A 24794-nucleotide genomic window follows, 5' to 3' on the forward strand; every position below is an offset into this window, starting at 1 on the left:
CCACTATAGTTTCTTTTCAGTTTCTGAGGTTGAATTCTGCAGTCCCTGTAGATGAGGTTAGCCACAGTCATTTATTATGTTTTAGTAAAGACACATTTTGTGGAAGGTCTCATTACTTCTTGCAAGTTTTGCTACTATCAGTCAAGCAAAAACAAATCTGAACAAAACTAATTTTACCCAGAAAATGTGAAGCTAGCTATATACACAATACATTTCATACTGTGGTTTCAGTTATTTTCAGACAAAGGAGGACACAGTAAATAAAATATATGAGTAGAGCCATAGATTCTCTAGGGAACTAGCAAGTTGATGCAAAGAGTGTTTCTTATCTCCCGGTCACAGCAGGGTCAAATTCACCACTCAAGTGAATTGCTAAATCAAACTTCTTTGGAAGTGCTCCTTCTCTAAAGGGTTCAGGAAACAAATTAAGCAACTTGACTGGGCTTAGCCAGCACACCAGTGGCAATGCCAAAATCGGTATTCTTAATCTGCACAGAAAGCAGTCTAGGATTATAGAAAGCATGCTGGCCTCAGAGGGGGCCAAAGACCTGTACTTTGGTGTATAGTCATTTAAACCTCTGGGCCTCAGTTAAGCTGTGACAAAGTGAGGGAGAGGCATGGACATATATACACTACCAAACGTAGGGTGGATAGATAGTGGGAGGCAGCCAGATCAGCTCGGTGCTTTGTGACTGCCTGGAGGGGTGGGATGGGGAGGGTGGGAGGGAGGGAGATGCATGAGGGAAGGGATGTGGGAACAGATGTATATGTGTGACTGATTCACTTTGTTATAAAGCAGAAACTAATAAAAAAAAATTTTTTTAATAAATAAACAAATAAAAATTTCTCAACTTAAAAAAAAAAAATGAAGGGAGTTACAGAGATGGGCTCTAATGTCCCTTTAAGTACTAACACCTAATAATTTGAGAGTCTTCACTTGTTATGTAATTTTTGAAAACATTCCACCTCCCTAAACAATCTCTGACCATCAGTATATCCTAACTTCTGCCATTCCCTATCCTAAACTGTTGAATAACAGACAAAAAAAAGAAAACTAGGTCAAGGAATATTTGCATTGGCTCTAAAGCCATTTAAAAAACATTTGGGTCTTTTACGACAACTATGTTTTGCTAGATTTTGTAATTATAATGGTACATGTTTGTAATTCATTGTAATAATTGCACAATTGACACAAAGCTCATACAAGTAAATTTGCATGGGTATATTCAGATACATATTACTTAACAGTTTCATCTGCAAGATATCATATCATGCTCAATTACTATATTTTGGTACTTGTTTATTAGCCTTTAGGAGGAAAAAAAGAATTTCTTCACAGTTTATTAGAGTAAAATATATAATTGACCATAAAGCTGCTCTGTGAAGTACTAATATTATGATGGCTTGTATATTTAATAATAATACATCATCACACCTTTGGGGAAAAGAGCCTATTTGCCAACTTCTGGTCCCTGAATTGAAATATCTCCCCTTCAGTAAGAGACCTAATACTTAAAAAAAAATACTGAATAAGTACATTAGCTCTATTTCCTAATTATACCAGTAGTTAATGTCACCTCTAAGTGACAGCAACTTCACCTGGTATTAAAGAAAAAACACTGCTATGCTCCTACTTCTAGTGCTCATTCAAGTAACTGAAATTTCAGTAAGAATGTCTTTTTTTAAAGCCTATTCTAAATACTAGTTTTTCCTTGAACTCTTAGATTATATAAAGGTCCTCAATACCCGGTTGAAAAGTGTAAAACTTAAGCAACAAACCATTTATTTGTCTCCTAATAGTCAATATTTTCACCTCTCAGTTTTAATGAAATGATAGAACTAATTTACTCGTTCTGATTTTGTTTTAGTTTGGTTTTTGTTTTGTTTCACTGTTATCAATGTAGCCTTGAGAAATTGTATTCTTAATCTCTTCTGGACGGATTCGTTTGTAAAAGGTACCAAGTTACTTCAGCTCTTTCTCTGAAAGTTTTAGACTATAAATAAAAAGGGAACTAAATCATTCCTGGGGTAAAATCGATTGCTTGAATAAGCTTGATTTTACTACAGAAGGGCATACACAGGAGAAAAGGAGGGGAGAGTTCTGGTTAGGAAAATGCTAATGAGTAAAGTATTAGATATTGGTGAAATTTACACTTGACCTCCTTAATTACTAGAGCACCGGTTCAAACTCCGGTTGTCAAGAAAGCAAAATCTCCCAGCTGCATTTAATCAAGAAGATATCCAGTGGAGAACCAGCAATGGAAGGGCATAAACACAACTGTTAGAAATGTGATTGAGTATTTCCTGTTGAGGAGTATCAATGTTCCTCCTTCTGGAACATTGAAGAAGTATGAAGAAAAACCGATGCTAAATTTCCCTCCTCAAATCAATTCATACTTCAAACAGCTGCAGAAAGTTCAGTAAGATGCTTATTTAGTGAAATGAGAAGCCAATGGTCAAGGCTGCTTGGAAAAGCTCTGTGATTAACTGGGTTTAGGTAGTCATTAATGTTTTTCACTAATGAAAGGTTATAGGTCCTGGTCATTGATAAGGAACAATAAAGATGAAAGCATATCCTTATCAGCAGTTCATTTCATGTAAGGAAAAATGCTACAAGACAGTTCACCTCTATCTGCAATCTTTAGAAAATGACTTTATTCATAAATCAAATGTGACACCAGCACCTCAGGGTATGGAAATCAACTTTTCCATGCATGATTAAATTTTAATACACAAATACTCATTTCCTTTAGCACAGGACTATAAATGTAAGTATGGGTGTCAATCCAAATATTTCCATAAAAGTAAAATCCAGATTGAGGGCCACTGGGAGAACGTAGCTGCATTTCAAAGTCAACAGATTAAGGGAGTAAAAATGCACATGTAGTAATACGAGAGATTAGGGAGATGATCCACTATAGAGGAAAAAGCACTACACGTGAGTTGAGAGTCTGAGTGTGGGTTCTTTATTTTTTTTTTTTAATTTATTTTTTTGGCTACGTTGGGTCTTTGTTGCTGTGCACGGGCTTTCTCTAGCTGTGGCAAGCAGGGGCTACTACTCTTCATTGTGGCGTGCGGGCTTCTCATTGCAGTGGCCTCTCTTGTTGCACAGCACGGGCTCTAGGTGTGCGGGCTTCAGTAGTTGTGGCACACCAGCTCTAGAGCACAGGCTCAGTAGTTGTGGCGCACAGGCTTAGCTGCTCCACGGCATGTGGGATCTTCCTGAACCAGGGATCAAACCCATATCCCCTGCATTGGCAGGCAGATTCTTAACCACTGCGCCACCAGGGAAGTCCCTGAGCATGGGTTCTAACTGTGCTTCTGACTAGTTATATGAGTCATGGGCAAACCACTTAATTTCTTAGGGCTTCAGTTTTACACATGCAAACAAATCTAAGGACTAGATTATCACTGAAGTCTTCTTTCAAGTTTTGATTCTATTAATCCATGGGCAATCTAAGCCTGTTGGTCTCAAAACTCAACCAAGTAAAATATTTTGACATTATACCCCCAACATATATAAACTTGTTTGTTTATAAATTATACCCATATACTAGAATAGTCACATGTCAATTGTATTAAAAATACAACCAAAAATATTAAAAAAGGATGACGATAATATTTTAAAGATAATTTATTTGATATATTTACCAATTTACCAACAATTAATTATTTTAGTGAGAGCTAAAACATTGACTAACCTTCATTCTTTTTTAAACTCCTGGTTTAAAATGTTGTGATATAATCATCTGAAAAAGGTAATTCTAAGGCCACAAATTTTTCCAATACTTCATTTTAGGGGCTGACATAAACAAAAAATGATACCTCACAAAGACATGGAGATCCAGATGGAAGAAATATATCACTGACTGTATTAACACTCATATTTTTTTCACTTTCATCCACTAGTAACACTAATAACACAAAGGCCTGTGTTGAAATTCAGCTAATAATTTTCCCATAAAGGTAACAGTTACTTCACAGTCAAACAGAAGATTCAAACTCAAATATATCAGAAATTGAATTCAACATAAAAGGACTGAAGAGTACTACTAAAAGATAAAGATTCTCAGACTGGATTAAAAAACAACCTGGTGATACTTCCAAGTGTCACACTTTAAATATGAGGACACCGAAAAGTTGAAAGAAAAAGGATGAATAGAATATACTACGTACACACTAATCAGAAGAAAGCTGCTGTACTAAACAAATAACAGATCAAGCAGTCTTTGATGTCAGAAATCTTATAAATGATTGAGAAACATTTCATAATGATAAAATAGTTAATTCAACAGTAAGTTATAACAAACCTAAATGTATATACACCAAGCATCATAGCCTCAAAACATATTAAATGAAAACTGATATCACCAAAAAAGAGAAATAGAAAATTCACAATCATAGTTGTGGATTTTAATGACATCTTCCAATAACTAATAAAATAAGAAGAAAAACATTAGTAGAGATACAGACTGAACAATATGATTATTAACAAACTTGACCTAATTGATATTTGAGGAACTTGTACTCTTTTCAAGTACACAGGGCTCATTTACCAAAATGGAACACATTCTTGGCTATAATGTAAGTCTCAACTATTTTCAAAGATAGAATTCATACAGAATTTGTTTTCTGTCACTAGTGGAACTCAACTGGAAATCAATAACAAAAAGAAAACTAGAAAAATTCCCAAATGTTTAAATACTAAGCAACACACTGCTAAGTAGCCCATGGATCAAAGAAGAAGTAAAAATGGAAATTCTAAAATACTGTCAATTATGCATTAATGTAAATGAAACATATAAAAACATATGGGCTGAAGATACAGTCAGGTTTGGAGGAAAATTTATTGACTTAAATGCATATATTAGAAAAGATGAAAGGTTAAAAATCAGTGCTCTAAGCATCTCTCCTAAGGTTTAGAAAAAGTACAACAAATTAAACCTACAGAAAGTAGAAGGAATGAAATAATAAAGAGTAGAAATCAATGATATTGAAAAGAAATGAACAACAGAGAAAATCATCAAGAGTTGGTTCTTTGAATAAAGCCCGAACAATACAGATCAAGAAATAAAAAGATACAAATTACCAATATCAATAATGAAAGAGGAGATATCACTATAAGTCCTAAAGACATTACACAGATTATAGTTATTATAAACAAATTTTATGCCAGCAAATTTAAAATTTTAGATTAAATGGGAAAATTCTTTGAAAAAGTTTACCAAAAATTACATAAGAAAAAATAGAAACATCTCAGTAGATCTATATCTACTAAAGAAACTGAATCCATTTTTAAGAGGCTCTAGACCCGAATGGCTTGAACAATGAATTTTTCAATCATTTAAGGAAGAAATAACATGAATCTTAAAAAAATTTTTCCAGAGAGAGTTTTAAAAGAGAATAATTCTCAACTTGTTTTATGAGACCAATCTGTTTTTCAGACCAAAGACAAAGGCATTTCATGAAAACAAAATTACAGGCAGGCCAATCTTTCTCATGAATTTGGATGCCAAACTTTCAGAGAAAATATTAGAAAATCTAACCCAGGGATTTATTAAAATGATAATGGTTAAAACTTACATTTATCCCAGAATATAGCAGGGATTTAGTATTTGAAATTCAATCTGTGCATTACAAGAATAAAAGTGAAATAATACATAATCATCTCAACAAAAGCAGAAGTAATTGATAAAATTCAAAACACATTCAAGATTGAAAGTCTTAGAAACCTAGAGACAGAAGGGAATTCACTTAATCTGATAAAGATTATCCACTAAAGTCATCATACTAATTCATGAAACACTGAGCACTTCCCCTCTGAGACTGAGAACAAGAAAAGGATGTCCATTCACTATCATCATTTCCATTGATCACCGTACTGAAGGCCTAGCCTATGCAAGAAATAATAAGAAACAAAAGGCTAAAAATTTAAAAAGAAGAAAACTATGATTATTTGCAGATGACTGATTGTATATAAACAAAATCCAATATCATCTACAGATAAATCATGAGCTAATAAGTAAATTTATCAAGCTCTGTAGATAAATGATCAACATACATAATTCAATATTTTGATATTCACAAAAACTTAAAAAATAAAATTAGAAAAAAACACACTAGTTATAAAGAAAAAAATGACAAACTGTATTTCATCAAAATTAAATTACTTTGCTAATGAAAAGACCCTGTTAAGAAATTAGAAAGATAATTCACCGATTGTGAGAAAATATTAACAATAATAATTTCTGAAAGACTTGTATGGAGAATATACAAAAACTACAGGCCAATAACAAAATGATAAATAACCCAATAAAGATTGGGCAAAAACCTTGAATACACACCTGAGAGTAGAAGATAAAAATAGAAGAAGCACATGAAAAGTTACTCAACATTACAAGTCATTAGGGAAATGCAAATTTAAACCAGAAGAGATACCACTTCACTTCCACTAGAATGACTCAAATTAAAACAAAACAAATGAACAAACACAACAAAACAGAAATAGACTCAAAGGTACAGAGAACAAACTGGTGGTTGCCAGAGGGGAGGGGACAGATGGGCAAAACAGGGACAGAGGATTAAAAGGTACAAACCTCCAGCTATAAAGTCAATGTCACAGCTCATGCAGCTCAGTATCAAAAAAACAAACAACCCAATCAAAAAATGGGTGGAAGAACTAAATAGACATTTCTCCAAAGAAGATATACAGATGGCCAACAAACACATGAAAAGATGCTCGACATCACTAATTATTAGAGAAAGGCAAATCAAAACTACAATAAGGTATCACCTCACACTGCTCAGAATGGCCATCATCAAAATATCTACAAACAATAAATGCTGGAGAGGGTGTGGAGAAAAGGGAACCCTCCTACACAGTTGGTGGGAATGCAAATAGATACAGCCACTATGGAGAACAGTATGGAGGTTCCTTAAAAAACTAAAATTAAAACTACCATATGACCCAGCAATCCCACTACTGGGCATATACCCTGAAAAAAACGTAATTCAAAAAGACACATGCACCCTATGTTCATTGCAGCACTATTTATAATAGCCAGGACATGGAAGCAAACTAAATGTCCATTGACAGATGAATGGAAAAAGATGTGGTATATATATACAATGGACTATTACTCAGCCATAAAAAGGAATGAAATTGGGTCATTTGTAGAGATGTGGATGGATCTAGAGTCTGTCATACAGAGTGAAGTAAGTCAGAAAGAGAAAAACAAATATCGTATAATATTGCTTATATGTGGAATCCAGAAAAACGATACGGATGAACTTATTTGCAAAACAGATATAGAGACACAGACGTAGAGAACAGACGTATGGATACGGGGGGGCAGGGGGGATGAATTGGGAGAATGGGATTGACATATACACACTACTATGTATAAAATAGATAACTAATGAGAACCTACTACGTAGTACAGGGAACTCTACTCAGTGCTCTGTGGTGACCTAAATGGGAAGGAAATCCAAAAAAGAGGGGATATATGTATACGTATAGCATATGTATACATATACCATATGTATACGTATAGTTGATTCACTATACATAGCAGGAACTAACACAATATTGTAAACAAACTATATTCCAATAAAAATTAATTTAAAAAATAAAAATAAAAAAGCCAATGTCACAGGGATTAATGTACAATATAGTGAATATAGTCAATAATACTGTAATAACTTTGTATGGTGACAGACGGTCACATGACTTACCATGGTGATCATTTTGCAATACATAAAAATATCAAATCACTATGTTGTACACCTGAAACTAATATTAATATCGTAAGTCAATTATACTTCAATTTAAAAAAAAAACACTTACATGACCAAGAGCTGGTGAGTATGTGGAGTAACTGGAACCCTTAAACATTGCTGGCGAGAATGTAAAATGCTTCAACCACTTTAGAAAACTTTTTGGAAGTTTCTTATAAAGTTAAGCATATAACTACTCTATGATCCAGCAATTCTACTCCCAAATATTTACCCAAGAGAAATAAACGCATACGTACACACACACACACACACACAACTTGTACAATAATTGTTATTAAAGCTTTATTCATAATAGCCCAAAACATCAAACAATTCAGTTACATTAACAGAAGAATGGATAAACTATGTATAACCAAACAGTGGAATACTGCTCAGGCGTAAAAAGGGAATTGCCAACACAATTCACACAACAGTACAAATAAATTTGAAAAACATTATGTTGAATGAAAGAAAACAGACACAAAAGAGTATATACTGTATGAGTACATTTATCTGAACTCCAAGAACAAGCAAAACTAATATAAGATGATAGAAATCAGAATCTCTGGGATGGCGGATGGAGGGATTGACTGGAAAGGGGCATGAGGGAACTTTGAGAGGTGACAGACGTTTTATATCTTGAATGTGTTACACAGGTATTTACATTTGTCAAAATGAATCAAACTGTACATTTAAGATCTGTGCATCTTATACCTAAATCATACCTCAATTTAAAAAGTAATAGAAGAATCACTTACAGGATCCTCAAAGATGAATGAATATATAGGAATAAATCTAATCAAAATGTTCAAGACTTATACCCAGAAAACTGCTGCTGAGAGAAATTAAATAAAACCTAACTACATGCAGGGATATACTGTGTTTGTGATATACAGAAAGGATTGCAAACTAGTGGGAAAGGATGAACTGCTGCATAAGTATTGCTGAATAATATGAAAAAAGACACACATTAAAAGCAGCTTTAAGTAGCACATTAAACTGGAGATTGAAATAACTAAAATACTCAATAAAACATTTTTCAAACTACTTTAAAACTGATCACTAACCTGATAGGAAAATAAGGACATTAAAGCAAAGTGAAGAATACCAGGAAATAATCTAGTGCCAAGGCTGTCTTTTGCCCTAGTGGATTTTGTTAACCCTTGAACTTCTGTTTTAACTACTGCATTGGGTGCCTAGGACAGGACATAAAGTCCAGGGCCTGCCCAAAGTAACGATGCTAAATCCAGAAACTACAAAACACAAAGAGGCATAAGATAATGATGGGGTTCAGAACGCACTACCACAAAATATGGCACCTTGGCATATTAAATATTTCAAGCTGAAGGAACATAAGAAATGGCAGGTGCAAGAGGGATTTTCTTAACTTCCCCTGAAGCAGGTCACAGATCCGCCACGTGAGAGGTGCCCTGCAAGACCAGGTAGAAAGAAGCATGTGTATCTTCAAATATAGAGGGACATCAAGAGGAGCCTGAATAAACAGGCCTTACTGTTTGCTACCCTTAGCTCATGTCATTTTTTTGTCCTATCACATTTTCCCACAACTCTCCATCCTTCATTGAACCAGCATAAAGGAATTCAGATTTTACTACTTCTTCAGATCTTCATTTCCTTATGAAGCTTCCCATATCATGTAAAACTTACATTAAATAAATTTTTATGTTCTTCTCTTGTTAATCTGTCTTTTGTTACAGGGGCCCCATCTTAAAAACCTAAATGGGTAGAGGAAAAAGACATTTTTCCTCTACAGATACCATGATTGAAAAACCATAAGAAACAGCACACAGCAAAATAAATAAATAGATGAGCAGACTTAATATGTTTGAATTACCACGTACACAATATAAATATGTTTAATATATTTAAGAAATAAAAGGGAAATATGAAAAATAAAAGAGTAGACAGCAATCAGATTTGACAAGAACCAAATAAAACTTTCAGAAATTAAAATAATTATAATAATCGAAAAATTAAAACTCAGCAGGTGAGTCTTCACTGAAGAGGGAATTATTGAATGGGACAATGGATAGGAAGAAAGTATCCAGAGAAGTCTACAAAAAAATGGAAAACATAAAATAGAGGTTAAAAGTAATAAATAACAGACTAATAGTAGAGTAAGTAATAGAATAATAAAGTAGTTGGAATTCCAGAATAAGATAAAAGAATGGAGACGAGTCAATAACCCACATGGAGAAAAAAAAAAAGAAACATGGTCCGCACCTGACACATATGGAAAAATGAAATCAAAGACAAATCATTAACTTAAACTAGCAGCTAAAACTACTGCCCTTCTAAAAGTAAACACAGGAGAACATATTCATGATCTTGGAAAAGGCAAAGATTTCTTAGCAAGAAGGCAAAAAGCATTAATCTTGAAAGAAAAAAGGGCTTCCCTGGTGATGCAGTGGTTAAGAATCCACCTGCCAATGCAGGGGACACAGGTTTGAGCCTTGGTCCGGGAAGATCCCACATGCCGCGGGGCAACTAAGCCCGTGCGCCACAACTACTGAGCCCGCGTGCCACAGCTACTGAGCCCGCATGCCACAACTACTGAAGCCCACGTGCCTAGAGTCCGTGCTCTGCAACAAGAGAAGCCACTGCAATGAGAAGCCAGCCCCCGCTCGCCACAACTAGAGGAAGCCCACATGCAGCAACAAAGACCCAATGCAGCCAAAAATAAATAAAATTTAAAAAGTTATTGCATTTAAAAAAGATGATAATACAGATTTCATAAAAATTAAAAATGTCAGCTCATCAAGAAATGTCATTAAGGAAATGAAAAGGCAATCTACAGACTGGTAGAGAAAATTAACAACACATATACTTGACAAGTGACTAGTATTCAGAATAACAAGTTGTAAAGTACTCTTACAAATTAATGATAAAAGGAAAAATAACTCAAAAATGAGAAGACTTCAACACTTAATTTAAAAAGATATATGAAAAGCCAGCAAGCACATGAAAAGGTGTTCAACATCATTAATTATTAGAGAAATAAAAATTAAAACCACTAGAAGACATCACTTTATACAACCAGTATACCTAAAATGAACAATACAACACTATGGGTAGGAGAGGGTGTGAAGCAACTGGAACTCCCAAGCTTTGCTGGTGGGTGTGTAAAATGGCACTACTTTGAAAAACTGACATCCCTGGTGGGTTATGTACTGTGCTTTTAATCTTCCACTGTTGGGTTACATGGGCCAAAACTTCCCCCTTTTGCTTAAGCTAGTCCAGGTTAGGTTTTTCTTACTAACAGCCAGTGAATTGTGGACAACACTAAAAGATAAATATAGATTGTGCCACTGATTATGAATTGTTGTTATGCTGGGCAGTGTGGAGCCAGGACCACTTAACCACACGTCCTTATGCAAGGGCTTGATGGATCCTGCTCAGATAAGCATCCACAAACTCAGCAACTCTGAACTATGACCTAGGTATCATTTGTTGCTTTTTCCCTGACTGTGCACTTCTGTTTTCTCCCTACAGTGCCCTTCTGATGCAGACAATCTGGGTCAATCAACACAAATGGGTAAAAAAGAAGTGAGAAGGAAATGAGAAAAATCATGAAATAATAAATAGTAGTGATAAATATTAATTTGAAAACCAACTTCAGAGACTTGCATAACATACATGCAGTCTACATGACCATAGATTAAATATTTGAAAAAACAATAAGTGAATTTTCATTACTATCCTGGGTGGGGCCTTCAAGAAAATGCTAGCAGCAATAGACAAAGTCCTAGGTTTAAGTAAGACATTTGCATATTCTAAGGATTAAAGTAACCGGATCTTACACCCAGTTAGAGGACACACACAAGAACATTCTGAACTCGGGTTTGTATTTTTTAAATGTTAGACAAATGCAGCAGTAAATGGGAAACCCATGTGTTATTATGTTACCTTCAAGTTTCCATTTACATATAAATAATCTCAATCTACCAGTGTAACTTCTGGGTATGGGTTTCTTCCATTCCTTCTGAGCCCTATATTTCTCAGGCTTTCAAGCACAGGAAAAACTGGTAGGTGGGATTTATATGTGGCTCAGCATCATTTCTGCTGGAGGCATTCAGTCTTTAGTTCTTTACCTTGTGGATCTTAGCTTACTCTAATGCAGCCAAAATAACCATTTCCTGTTTTGCCTCATCATGTTTTCCATCTGACCTTTCTTAAAATGTAGAACTTTTAACAAAGAATAATACATACCTGTGTCGTAATACACAATAAGCTTTTCGCTGTGATTGCCCACGGTTTGTGGCTCAAAATCCACTTCCAGTTGCATGGACTCTCCTACATTAAGAGTTGCAACAGATGGCTCTATAGAGAAGGGCCTGCAACACACATGGAGACACATCATCAGAACACATTCCTACATGTACACATATAGCTGATTCACTTCCTTGTACAGCAGAAACTAATGCAACATTGTAAAGCAATTATACTCCAATTAAAAAAAAAAAAAAAAACAAAAAAACACATTCCCGACTAGTGGGAGGGGGAAGGGGAGAGGAGACGTGAGTTCCAGTTCTGCAGACAACACAGACCGGACACCACAATTCAGTGATTCAGAAGTATACTTTCCCCTTAATGTGAAAGAACTTTAGTATTAATATTAAAATAACAGTTATAGAACAACAAATGTAAGAAAAACTTAAATGATGCATAATATTCTTGTTTGTATCCTTGCCATTTAGCCTTTCTTTTAACATTCACTGAGTGATTCCAGTAAAGGACAGACTTATAACATGTACGCAAATACTGTAATTTGCAAAAGAACAGTACCTTCAAAGGGATAAAAATCAAGTTTTGCGAGAGTTCAGCGAAGAGAGGGTTTTATGACGGAAAAACATACCAGAGTCTCAAGAGGAAAATGATCACACAATCACATGAGGATAAGGTGAGGGCAGTCTAACAAAGGGTCTTTTTAAAAGGGGGGAAGGGGTGTAGGGAAACTACAAGAGATGATGCAATTGCCCGGGGTTGTTCACAGTAGAACTGTTACCACCTCTAGGCCCAAAGAGCCAAGGAGAAGGAGTGGTTTTGAAACCCACCAGAGTCCTAAGAGAAGGCTGCCTTATGAGGCTCAAAGGGCTTTAGTTAAGAGAGACAGTCAGCCCAGGAGTCCTCACACATAAGACACTAGGGGGAAAAGTGTCTTGACCTCACATCCTTTGCCTGATTGCCTGCTGGGACTCCCACTGGCTGAACCCAACCAGAAGCCAAAGGCATGGGAGCCTATTAACCTCTGCCATATAGGTTAGCCTCCTGGGTGAGAGTAAGCTGAAGAAGGGTGGAGAGCATTTGGAAAGGCAAACTGGGGACATCTGTGTCTTGAAAATAGAATTTGGGCATGCAGACCTTATGGGGAGGTAGGGTGGATCTGGGAAGAGGAAACAGTTGACTTTAATTGTCCTGGAAAGGAAGAGTAAGAGAGAAGCTGGATCTGATCTCATGAAGTACCTTAAATAACTTACAGAGCTCTTCCTTCTAAACAGGAAACCCAGCCCTTTTAATTATTTTCATGGTCCATTTCACTTCTTTAAATTGCCAGTTTTTCAAAGTAATGTGTTGGACAATGTATCTGGCAGGCTAAGCTGTTTCTGATTATTTACTTCTATCGCAACTGTTTTTAGTCTTCAGTCCTTAAACCTTCCCTTAGATAATGAACTTAATTTCAGAAAACCTAACCTTTCTTCTATGAGGGTTCGGAGCTTACAGCATGGGTAGCACTTGGTGGTAACTGAAATTATCACTGCAGGACCTCGAGTGCTTCCTACCACGGGCAATTGTTTATTTTCTCTGGTGCCCTCTATTTGGATTGCCCTCTCCTTTCACTACTTTCCCATTCCTTCATCTGTCCTTTTCCCACACCTTCAGCACCGAACCTCCAATGAACTCCAGGCACTGTTGTAGGGGCACCATGAGGTAGTAGTTACTAGCCTGGAGCCAACTGAATAAGTTCAAAACCCAGATCAGCCACGAGCTTGGGTAAGTCACTGAACATTCAGTTTCCTCATCTGTAAAATGAGGATAAAGACAGCACCTATTTCACAGGGTTGTAGTGAGGATTAAAGGAGATGATAGAGGTAAAGTGTGTAGAATAATGTCTGGCATGTAGGAAATGCTAAACAAATGTTTATTATTATTTTTGTTAGTGCTATTGTTATCTCCCTCATTGGCAGCCGGAGGATGATCTTGGGTATTCAGGTGAGTTCAGGTTGTTATCATCCTCCTCTCAAGCCTTCACACTGCTCTAGAGACATTGTAAAAAATCACATACAGGACATAACACATCAATCTCTTGTTCAAACACCTTCAGTGGCCCCCATAATCTATGTAATAAAGTTCAAAGTCCTCGACATTTGAGGTCCCACACAATCTACTCCCAACTAGTCTTGGCCTTCTCATGAAACAGATACATCTGTCCAAATACATTATACACCTGTCACATTCCATGTCAGACTAGGGTGGGACGGGATGGGAGGGCTTTAGTCTCTACACCCATAACCTTCCCCAGCACTGCACCTCCTCTTCCTTCCAACCAGACAGTGCCCCCTACATAGACATTCCAGAACTGCTTGGGTCAGATAGGAACATTCACTGTTTTCCATGTCATACTCCTTCCAAAGTCACCCATCATAGCCTAGACTCAAAGTTACCTTTTAAATAGAACCTTTCCTGATTCTCTCTCTTATTAATAATGTCTCCTTCCTCTCAGAGGCTATAACTTTATTTTTTTTATTTTTATTTATTTATTTTTTTTTTGTGGTACATGGGCCTCTCACTGTTGTGGCCTCTCCCATTGCAGAGCACAGGCTCCGGACACACAGGCTCAGCGGTCATGGCTCATGGGCCTAGCCGCTCCGCGGCATGTGGGATCCTCCCAGACCAGGGCACGAACCCATGTCCCCTGCATCGGCAGGCGGACTCTCAACCACTGAGCCACCAGGGAAGCCCTATAACTTTATTTTTACTTCTTACTTTAGCTCACCTTGTACAATAATAAGTTTTCATTCCTGTCTCTCCCAATAGCTAGAGACTCTTGAGATGAAAGGAAAGAGAAAGCAAACAAAATTTCATTAGCACATACTCTATGCTGGGTACTACAGTAGGCACTTTACATATATCAAGTCTTTTAATCCTCACAAAATCTTGAGAAAGTAGGTCTTGTTATTTGCATTTTAGATATGAGAAAGCAGATGCTCTAAAAGGGCAGGCAACTGGCCCAAAGCTACCCAGCTAGGTAGTGGTAGAGCAGGGATGGAAGTCTGCCTTCAAGTTTTTTCTGTCTCCCCAAACCATCCCTGAATGGGGTAGCCACCTGGTTAGATTCATCTTTGTGTCTCTTACTACCCCATGCATAGCTCTTTACTCATAGGAGCCTCTCAAAAGAAGCTGTTAAGTTGAATTATAATCAACTTTTAAAGGGAAATTAAAAATATCTCTAATCTTTACTTAATCTTTATAACAACTTGGTAGAACAGAAAAGGAGCAGACTTTTGGTATCTCAAACATCTCTGCTTGATGGGAGATGAAGGTGAGTCTCACCGTCTTTAAAGTTCTTTTCTTCCTTATGGCCTCAGGAAGAATCTGAAGAATTGAGAACTGGCCCCAGTTTCCTGGCTTTGGGAACAGCATTGTAACATTCTCTTCTACCTCCGCTTCCTCAGTTCCTAATGTTTTTCTCCCTACACTGTGCTTTCATTTTTTTTTTCCAAACATTTCTTAGTAGTAAAATAACAGTTTTGAAATGAATTGGATAGTATTACATTACAGAACGTAAGCTAATTTTCTATGGACAAAGGGACTCTTCTTAGGACCTCCAGAAATCCTAATTCCATACAGTGGTAACAGATTCTTCCCTTTTGTGTTAATTGTTGGGTTTATATTACACTAAACTTCTTCAGTGGTTAGAAAATCACCTGGGATAGCCATTGCTACTTAGAGATGCCTAAGTTTTCTCTATAAATCAGACATTAGTTGGATAGAGTGTGTTAAGTTCTGGTGCTTAAACATTGTCTATAATTTGATTGTGTATTCATTTTACTAGAGGCAGACAGGCTGAAAAGGCTAGAGAATACCAAGTACCAGAAAATGATCTTACAGAGAGGTAAAAGGTGCTGTTCCTCCAGGGTATAAATATGCCTCTGTCTACCAGAATGTCTGGTTTTGATATTATTATTATTATTAATTAATTCTTATTAATACCAAATACTTGATTAGGGAGGGAACTCGGGTTTGTGTAAAATCGTGAGCCACAAGAAAGATTTTGAGTTCTTGTTCAATCCACTATGAACTGCTCTTAAGAACTAAAACTATTCCATTCAAATGATTCAATATTTTAGCAGAGGGCTTCCCTGGTGGCACAGTGGTTGAGAGTCTGCCTGCCGATGCAGCGGACACGGGTTCGTGCCCCGGTCCGGGAGGATCCCACATGCCGCGGAGCGGCTGGGCCCGTGAGCCATGGCCGCTGGGCCTGTGTGTCCGGAGCCTGTGCTCCGCAAGGGGAGAGGCCACAGCAGTGAGAGGCCCGCGTACCGCAAAAAAAAATTTTAGCAGAAGACTAAATACTGGTTCTATTATACTAAACATTGAATATAAAATTTGTATTTTTCCTTCAGATAATCTTTCTTATTAACTGATTCCTAAATTGAGATTTTAGATTTTGAAAGTGCTCCTTAATTCTTTCTATTTCACCTTCCAAAATTAATCCTACTTTAATAGTCAAAGTTATTCTGGTACCTACTCGAGTTTTAGGTCAAATCTGTAATAAAGATGAAGAGTAATTGTTTATGTTCTCTGTATACTTTATAGCACATTGAGGCTCCTTTTATTAGTGTAAAAAACACTATGCCTCTTTTATAGTACTTGGAGCATGTTTTTTTATTTTAAATTATTGTAGAGGTTTATAGTTGTAGCTCTGCTGTTGTGATATATTGTTGGTTGGGCATCCTATAAACATTTATTGAGCACTTATTTATTCTAGACACTTTGCTAGATGCTGGGGACATACAAATGAAAAGAGATACAATCCTTGCATTTGAGAAGGTCATATTCTAATGGGAGCAACAGACGCAAAAAGTTTTATTTTTTATAATTTGTATGAACCTGACCACTTATAAACTTTACCATTAATTAAATCATTATTTAAATGAAAAGAATATGATTTGTTTTTTAAACAATTTCCTGTGAGATATTATTTCTAACTGTATAATGACTATAAAAGCAGCAAGACCAAGAGTATAGACCCGATGTTTTTAACTCCAAATTATCAAACTACATATACTGCTCCACTATGTCTATTGACAATCATGTTGTCAATGAAAGAGTGGTCCTCAGCCCTGTCTGGGCAACACAATCACCTGTGCATTTTTCAGAATGGATACTCGTCAGGGGATCCCCCCAGACATTCTGATTCAATAAAATGTGACCACAAATTCAACTGCATTCTTTCTCATTGTAGTCGTTAGGGTTTTCAGTTGCAAACAATAGAAACCAATTCTGGCTAACTTAGACAGAAAAGGGATTTACTGGAAGGATTTGAGGTAGCTCACAGAATTGACATCATGGTTGTAATACATGCATTTTGTGGAAAGAACATAAAAGTACCATTTTGTGCAGAGTCTAAACAGGAAAACAAAAATAAACAGGAAATTTAATTGAAAGACTTGGTTACACAGAAGATGAAAGCTATGAAAAGCCCAACTTAAGATGGTGAGATAGCTCAGGGACTGGTAATAGCAGTAAGCCATTTCCACCACTGGGCTGGAGACAAAAGGAGAGGAGGAAGTATTAGCAGATCCTGGGGACCTGGCAGAAGTTGGAACCATGGCAGGTCTGTCTGACAGGAGCTAGAACCACAGAGGAGATACAGCTGCTTGCTGGGGACGCTACTGAAGTTAGAGAGGGAGGAAGAGAAATACTCTGACTTCTTCCTGCTCTCCAACCTCCTTCTAGTGCCCCCCACTGGTCAAACCCAGGTGGAATCCAGCAGGTCGTGGAGGCTAGAGGGGCTAACACAGCCCAACATAGATACTGAGCAAAGCCTGGGAAGGGCAAGGAATGGATCTTGAGGTAGACAAGGCCAGAACTGGTCCATGTTTTGTTTTAATCCAAGTTTTGCTATTAACTTACTGGGGGAACTTGGCTAAGTAATTTACCTTCTCAGACCTTACTTCTTTCATCTGTAAAATGGGAATGTTGGACTAGAGTTTCTAATGTCATTATGATTGCTGGCTAGTCCTTGAGTTAGCTCACCATTTTACCTTAGAAGTGTTTCTACATTGGGAAAAGATGATTCACATTCACAGTTACATGGATATAAAAGTTTTAGATCTTTTCCTGCAACTTCACACTATTAAATCTGTGATTTTGTTTCACTTTACATGAATGTATTGCCCATTAGTTTTTAAGATTCAGCCAAACAGTTCAGGAAGATGAGCTGCCTGTGCTTGTTTTTCCACCTTAGGTGGACTCTCTTTTTCACTGGAACAATACCAATGTCACAGGAAGTTTTTAATGTGTATTATGGATGGTGGTTATGAAAGTTCTTTTTTTTTTTTTTAACCAAAAGAGATTGATTCTTTCTAAGTCATGGTGAGCCAGTTGAACAACTTGCTCTCTTCCCTTCAATCAAAATATGAGTCTCACCACGAAATGACAAACAAAGCCTTTATAAGCACTTTGACAATGTCAGGAGACACTGATTTTCAAAAGAATTTTTCCTTTGCCTCTGACGGTTGATTTACCTAAAGTGGGTCAGAGTCCTGCTTCCACCCAGGATGTAGAGAGCTGAAAAGAGTGTTTCTTTTACCCTAACAACAACAACAAAAAAAACAGGTAAACAACAAAATCACAATTTTTCTCAAACCCGTTAGAGAGCTGAGATTGCAGGGCAAACAAAAATGGACAATCCCCTGCCCCTAAAGAAGACAAGACATGTGCAGAGTATTTCACCTGTGTCACACAGAACATTCCTACAAGCAGAAGAAATGGTGAGAGAGGATGGAGAAAAGAAATATTTGAAGAGATAATGGCTGATGTTTTCCAAAAATAATGACAGATCCAATAAGCTCAGAGAACTTCATGCAGGATTGAAACGAAAACCAAATAAAAGCAAAATAAGATCCTTAAACCAAAAAACAACCAAAAACAAAATCCACATCTAGACACATCACATTCAAACTGCTAAAAACCAAATATAAAGACAAAATCTTGAAGGCAGCCCAAGAAAAAGACATAATTACCTACAGAAGAACAAAGCTAGGAATTACAGCAGACTTCTCATTAGAAAAATGTAAGCCAAAAGACAATGAAGTGACATCTTTAAAGTACTAAAAAAAAAAATGTATATATAACTGCCATTTCAGAATTCTATACTGTAGAGAAAAAATTTTTCAAAAAATGAAGGCAAAATATTTTTTCAAGTAGACAAAAACTGAGATAATATCCACTAGATCTGTGCTATAAGAAATATTAAAGTAGTTTTTCAGCCAGGAAAAAATGATACCAAACAGAAACTTGAATCTACATGAAATGGTTTAGAGCTAGTGATGCTCCTGGGACACATGTAAGAATAAACACAAATTCCCTCCTGAGGGATGTGCCTCAACCCACATTATGGCATCCCTGCTACCTACAATATGGCAGACCAAGTAACCCGAAAACTCTTCCACCAGAAAATACCTAGAAAGTCTGGATAAAATATAACTTACATAAATGTGTAGCTGAGCGTGCAAAAAAAAAAGGGGGGGGGGAATCCACAGGATTCAAAAACAAGAGGAAATAAGAACCAGAGCAATAAGCCACTGAGCCTTTGAAGCCTGGGTTTTAACAGCCCTGCTAAGAGCAGCAGGATACAAGGTCTTGGGATGGTTAAGTCAGGGCACTGGTAACAAAATCCCCATATAAACCTGGGAAACTTCAAAGGTTACCAAAACATTCTCCCATTAGCACAAGGAAAGATGTCTATCATGGTTTTGAATGAGGGAAACAAGGATTCTCTAGGGAATTCATACTTTGGACATGTGTATTCTACCAGTTTAGGGTTTAGATATGCATGATCAGTCCAGGAACCCTTAAGCCAAGAAATTACCAGAGAGGCAGTCTATGTAGTCTAACCTTTGGGAACCAGGCAGAAGTAAATGCTAATCCTTACTGGAGAGATGTGTCCTTAAACTAGAGATTGTCCTTAAACTAGCAAAGGATTCCACAGATAAAGCCCTTATGAAAATGATCCAGCTCAATATGTCTTATTTTTAAAAAGTCATAGAAAAAGAACTTGACCTTCTGTCTCCTGTGTTCCCAAGCTGGCCATTCTTGTTATGGCCCTGCTAATCAGCCAGCATCTTCATGTCCCATAACAACCATTCTTCCCCATCTTATAAGAGAGATCATTGAGGGCAAGGATTGTCCCATAATATTTATATTGTCCCATAATGTCTACTACACTATAGCTACACCATAAATTATCAGATTAAAATCAAACAGCTTCACTTACTAGCTATGTGCTCTTGAGCAAGTTATACAACCTCTCTATTGCTCAGCTTTCTCATCTGCAAAGCCAGCAATAGCAGGTTGAGTTCTTCTCATATCTCATCACTCCAAACTCTTCTTCTGCCTCCTTGTATTTTTAAAGATGTTTGTGATTACACTTGGCCCACCCAGATAATCCAGGATAATCTGCCCATTTTAAGGTCAGCTGATTAACAACCTTAATTACATCTACAACCCTAGTCCCCTTTGTTATGTAATACTACACATTTACAGGTTCAGGGGATTAGGACATGCACATATTTGAGAAGCCATTATTCTGCCCACCACACTGGCAGTAGGTCATTTAAAGAAACAATAAAAGAAGAAACACTCACTATACAGTACTTGCTATATACCAGCAGTTTATGTTTATTAATTCATCTATTCCTCACAACAACCCCATAAGGTGGCTACTTTCCCCCATTTTTCAGATAAGAAGATTGTGGGTGGCCTCTAAAGCTGGATAAGGCAAAGAAATGGATCCTCCCATCAAGCCTCCAGAAAAGAACACAGCTCGGCCAACACTGGGATTTTAGCCCAGTGAGGATTCTGATCTACTGAAATGTCGGATAATGAATTTGTGTTGTTTTAAGCCATGAAGTTTGTGGTAATTTATTACAATAGGAGTAGAAAACTAATACAGCCAGTTATAAAAGTCTCAGTCACAACAAATATGTTTATTAATATATTCCCATGAGCCATTTGCTATGCTAAATAGAAAGTCTCTTATCCAGCATTTCAGAAAACCACCCATACCCGAACAGGTAACCTTGAATTTTGGGTTCCTCATGGGATGAAGAAGTCTGCCCCACATCATTGAGGTTTCCCGTCCTTGCAAGTGAAGACTGTAATAAGCAGTTGCATCTTGACTGCTATTCTAGGAAACTACATGTGCTGACTAGATTTAGTTATCAATCAAAAACAAAAGCTGTAGGAATGCATACCTATGAGTTTTGATGTGAAACACAGCATCTTTGTTGCCAATGTTTCGTACCAGCAGAATCTTCTGAGTGCTGTATTTGACAGGGCAAGTAGAAAAATTCAGCTTGTCAGGAAAATCTAGGATGGCTCGTGCACCTCTAGCTTTGATGGGCACAATAAACTTTTCTCTTTCAGTGACACAGGTCAACATATGGGCATAATCCTACAAGAGAAGGGTACAATCATTACTTGTGGAAACACCAACATGACCAAGGTAACTGCAAGAAACATGGCTGTATGCCAAGCATCTTGCAAAACAACTTAATATATATATATTCTATGAAACATTCTCAAGACAATTATGGATGTACCTTCAACAAGATACTCTTTTCTAAGAAAAAGAGAACAGTTCAAGTATTAAAACCTACAAGCCAATAGAGAAGCTTATGCTTCTTGTGTTTCCCGGATACTAGGGAGGTGGAATGCGGGACAGTTGAGGCTCATTCTTCTTTAGATCAGAGGAGGTTCACACCAGTAACTTCACGTCCTCCTTCTAAACCCTACCTACTTATCCTTCAAGCCATGTGTTAGACTGAGAGCTCCAAATAATGGTCTCTCTATGACCACACTCTTTGAAATATGACTGTGCAGCTTCTCCATCATGAGTGGAGTCTATTTCTTTACCCTGTGCTTTGACCAATGGAAGGTGGCAGAAGTTATGCACGCCAGTTCCAAGCTAAGGCCTCAAGAAGCTTTGGGCATTTCCATTCTTGCTCTTGAAACTCTGCCATGTAAACAAGCCTGGTCTAGCCTACGGCAGGATGGGAGCCCAGATGTCCCATGCTAGACCAGCCTACTGCCCCACATATGTGAGAGAGCCCAGCCAAGTTAAGCAGAGTTGCCTACACAACTCATGAGTGGGCCCAGTCAAGATTAGCTAAACCATAGTCTTGTGAGCCATAATATCCATAATTGAATTTGGGAGTGGTCTGTCATTATGCAACAATAGCTAACTTATTCAAAGCCCATTTTAAACCTCACCTCTTGTGCAAAGCCATTACTGACCATTCCAAACAAAAATGCTGAGGCCCTAGGCATCCATCGTCCCCAATATTGAGTCTAAATGCAACAGAAATGCTGAATTAAGTCACCCTTTATCTCCTCTCAAAAGATAGGCAAATGGAAGTCTCATCCTCAATGCAACAAAGAAAAAGTTAAAAGTAAACCATCACCAACAAGCAAACCTAAATGTGAAAGGAAAGCATTACGGTCTCCTCAAGAATAGGCTCAGGGGGCTTCCCTGGTGGCTCAGTGGTTAAGAATCCGCCTGCCAATGCAGGGGACACAGGTTTGAGCCCTGGTCCGGGAAGATCCCACATGCCGTGGAGCAACGAAGCCCGTGCGCCACAACTACTGAGCCCACGTGCCACAACTACTGAAGCCCGCGTTCCTAAAGCCCATGATCCACAACAAGAGAAGCCACAACAATGAGAAGCCCACGCACAGCCACAAAGAGTAGCCCCCGCTCCCCACAAGTAGGGAAAGCCTGCGCTCAGCAACGAAGACCCAACGCAGCCAAAAATAAATAAATTAAATAAAATAAAAAAGAATAGGCTCGGAAGTCACTGTGAAAGGAATTTGCTATCTAAAACAGGCTCATTTTCCTTCATTTTAAGTTTCCCCATCATTTTAGTGTGTGTTTTGGCTGCAAGGCAATCTTTATAAGTATGAAGGCCTCTTGGAACTTAAGTTTCCTTTTGGTAATCATGCAGTAAATGGTTTTCAGTGGTGGAGGTTTAAAACCTCTCTTTGGACTTCAGGCACAGAGCAGGAATGGGAATGTCTGACATACTGACTGACATTTAGACCTGGCCATGCACTCAATTTCATGAAACCCACAGGACAAGTAGAAAGCAGTGGTATCCCCAATTAGTTTATTCATCCAACCATGTTTATTAAGTGTCCAGGTGCCAGGCACTGAGCTGGGTCTGGGTATGCAACTGAGTAGTAAACACGGACATGGATCGCTTCGAGCTTACATAGTGACGGAAGAGACAGTGAGCAGGTAAATAAAGCATATCTAATGTACAAAGTAATACATACACAAATATATTAAATAAATATAAAGAGAAAATACCCAGGAATGTTCCCACAACAGAGCTTTACACCTGCAGTCTCTCTGCCTCCCTGAACCCCAAACTCATACCCAGCAGCCGGATCAACATCTCACTGGATACAAACTTACCATGGCCCAAAGCAAAGCTGCTGACTAATGCCACTGCATGCAACTGTGCATAAAGATACCCTACTAAGGGAAGGAATGGAGCCTGAAATCCAGTCCAGTCTGCTGGCTCCACCTGAATCGGCCTCTAGGGGCAGCCTTTTGCTCATGCCCACAAAGGCTCCACAATGCCAACTGAGGTCCTGCTCATGACCTTCCTTCCACCCTAAATCTGTCCCCTCACTGCCTCTCCATCTTGGTACATGAATCTCCATCCTTCCCCTGGCCTGGATTTAATATCCTGGCATGAGGCATCCTTGATCACTCTGTTTCTCAATTTCTTAGTAAATCTTGTAGGACTGACCTTCAAAATATATCCAGACCACAAACACGTCTCACTACTTTCACCCTGCCACCCTGACCCTAGCCACTCCAATCTTTCCTGGGCTAACTGGACTCTATTTCAACCCTTGCTCCCTGAAGTCTATTTTCCACACAAGGGCCAGAGGGATCCGGTTAAAATACAAGTCAGCCCAGGAGGCTCCTCCATTCAAAATCTCCCAAGCAGAGAGCTGGGGGGCTCTGAGTGCTATGGCCTGGCACCCCTGACATTACTCTGGCCACACCTCCCCCCTCCCCAGCTTGCATCTCTGCTCCAGCTACAGGTTTCCTTTCTGTCTCTTGAGTATTCTAGAGATGCTCTCCCTTCAGAGCCTTCAAACTTGATGCTCGTTCCATCCAGAACATGCTTTCCTGTAATTATTCACATTGCTTGCTCCCTCACTTCCTTCAGGACTTTGCACAATGTCCATTTTCTCCCTGAGGCCTCCCCTGATTGCCCCATTGTAAACTTAACTCTCCCTCTCCTGTCCCATCACTCCCTAGCCTTTCGTTTGCTTTAGTTTTCCCAAAGCCATCTAACATATTATATATGTTACCTATTTATTGAGTCTATTGTATGCCTCCCCCCGTATCTCCATGTCAACAGGGATTCTGCCCATCGTATTGACTTCACATATCCAGCTCCTAGAACAGGGCGTGGTACTTAGTAAACATTCAACAAATATTTGCTAAAGACAGGCAAATGAGTACTATAATGCTGAGTGAAGAGAAATAAAGCATAAGGGAATAAAGAGTGAGTGGGAAAAGGCCTCTATGAGGAGGTGACATTCCAGCAGAAATCTAAGTGAAAGGAGAAATGATGCCATGGGGGTGGGTGGTAATCTGGGCGAAGCATGATTCAGAGACTGTGGCCATAGGGAAATAATGTAAGAGAGGTTAGAGATGCAGCAAAGAGGCTGTGGGAAGCCAGATCACACAG

The 24794-nt window shown here is 38.0% G+C and overlaps 1 protein-coding gene across 1 annotated transcript in view; it reads right to left on the bottom strand.

The window, feature by feature from the left end:
- Positions 1–24794, bottom strand: part of HYDIN (HYDIN axonemal central pair apparatus protein) — a 448650-nt gene that overhangs the window by 309616 nt on the left and 114240 nt on the right. The window contains exons 7-8 of the mRNA XM_081216141.1: positions 21276–21475; positions 12004–12128 (exon numbers count right to left, since the gene is read on the bottom strand). Of these exons, the coding sequence (XP_081072267.1) occupies positions 12004–12128; positions 21276–21475 (325 nt within the window). The remainder of the gene's footprint in view (positions 1–12003; positions 12129–21275; positions 21476–24794) is intronic.

Source organism: Mesoplodon bidens (assembly GCF_964165515.1).
Source record: "Mesoplodon bidens genome assembly, chromosome: 18".
In the NCBI taxonomy this organism is placed as follows: Eukaryota; Metazoa; Chordata; class Mammalia; order Artiodactyla; family Ziphiidae; genus Mesoplodon; species Mesoplodon bidens.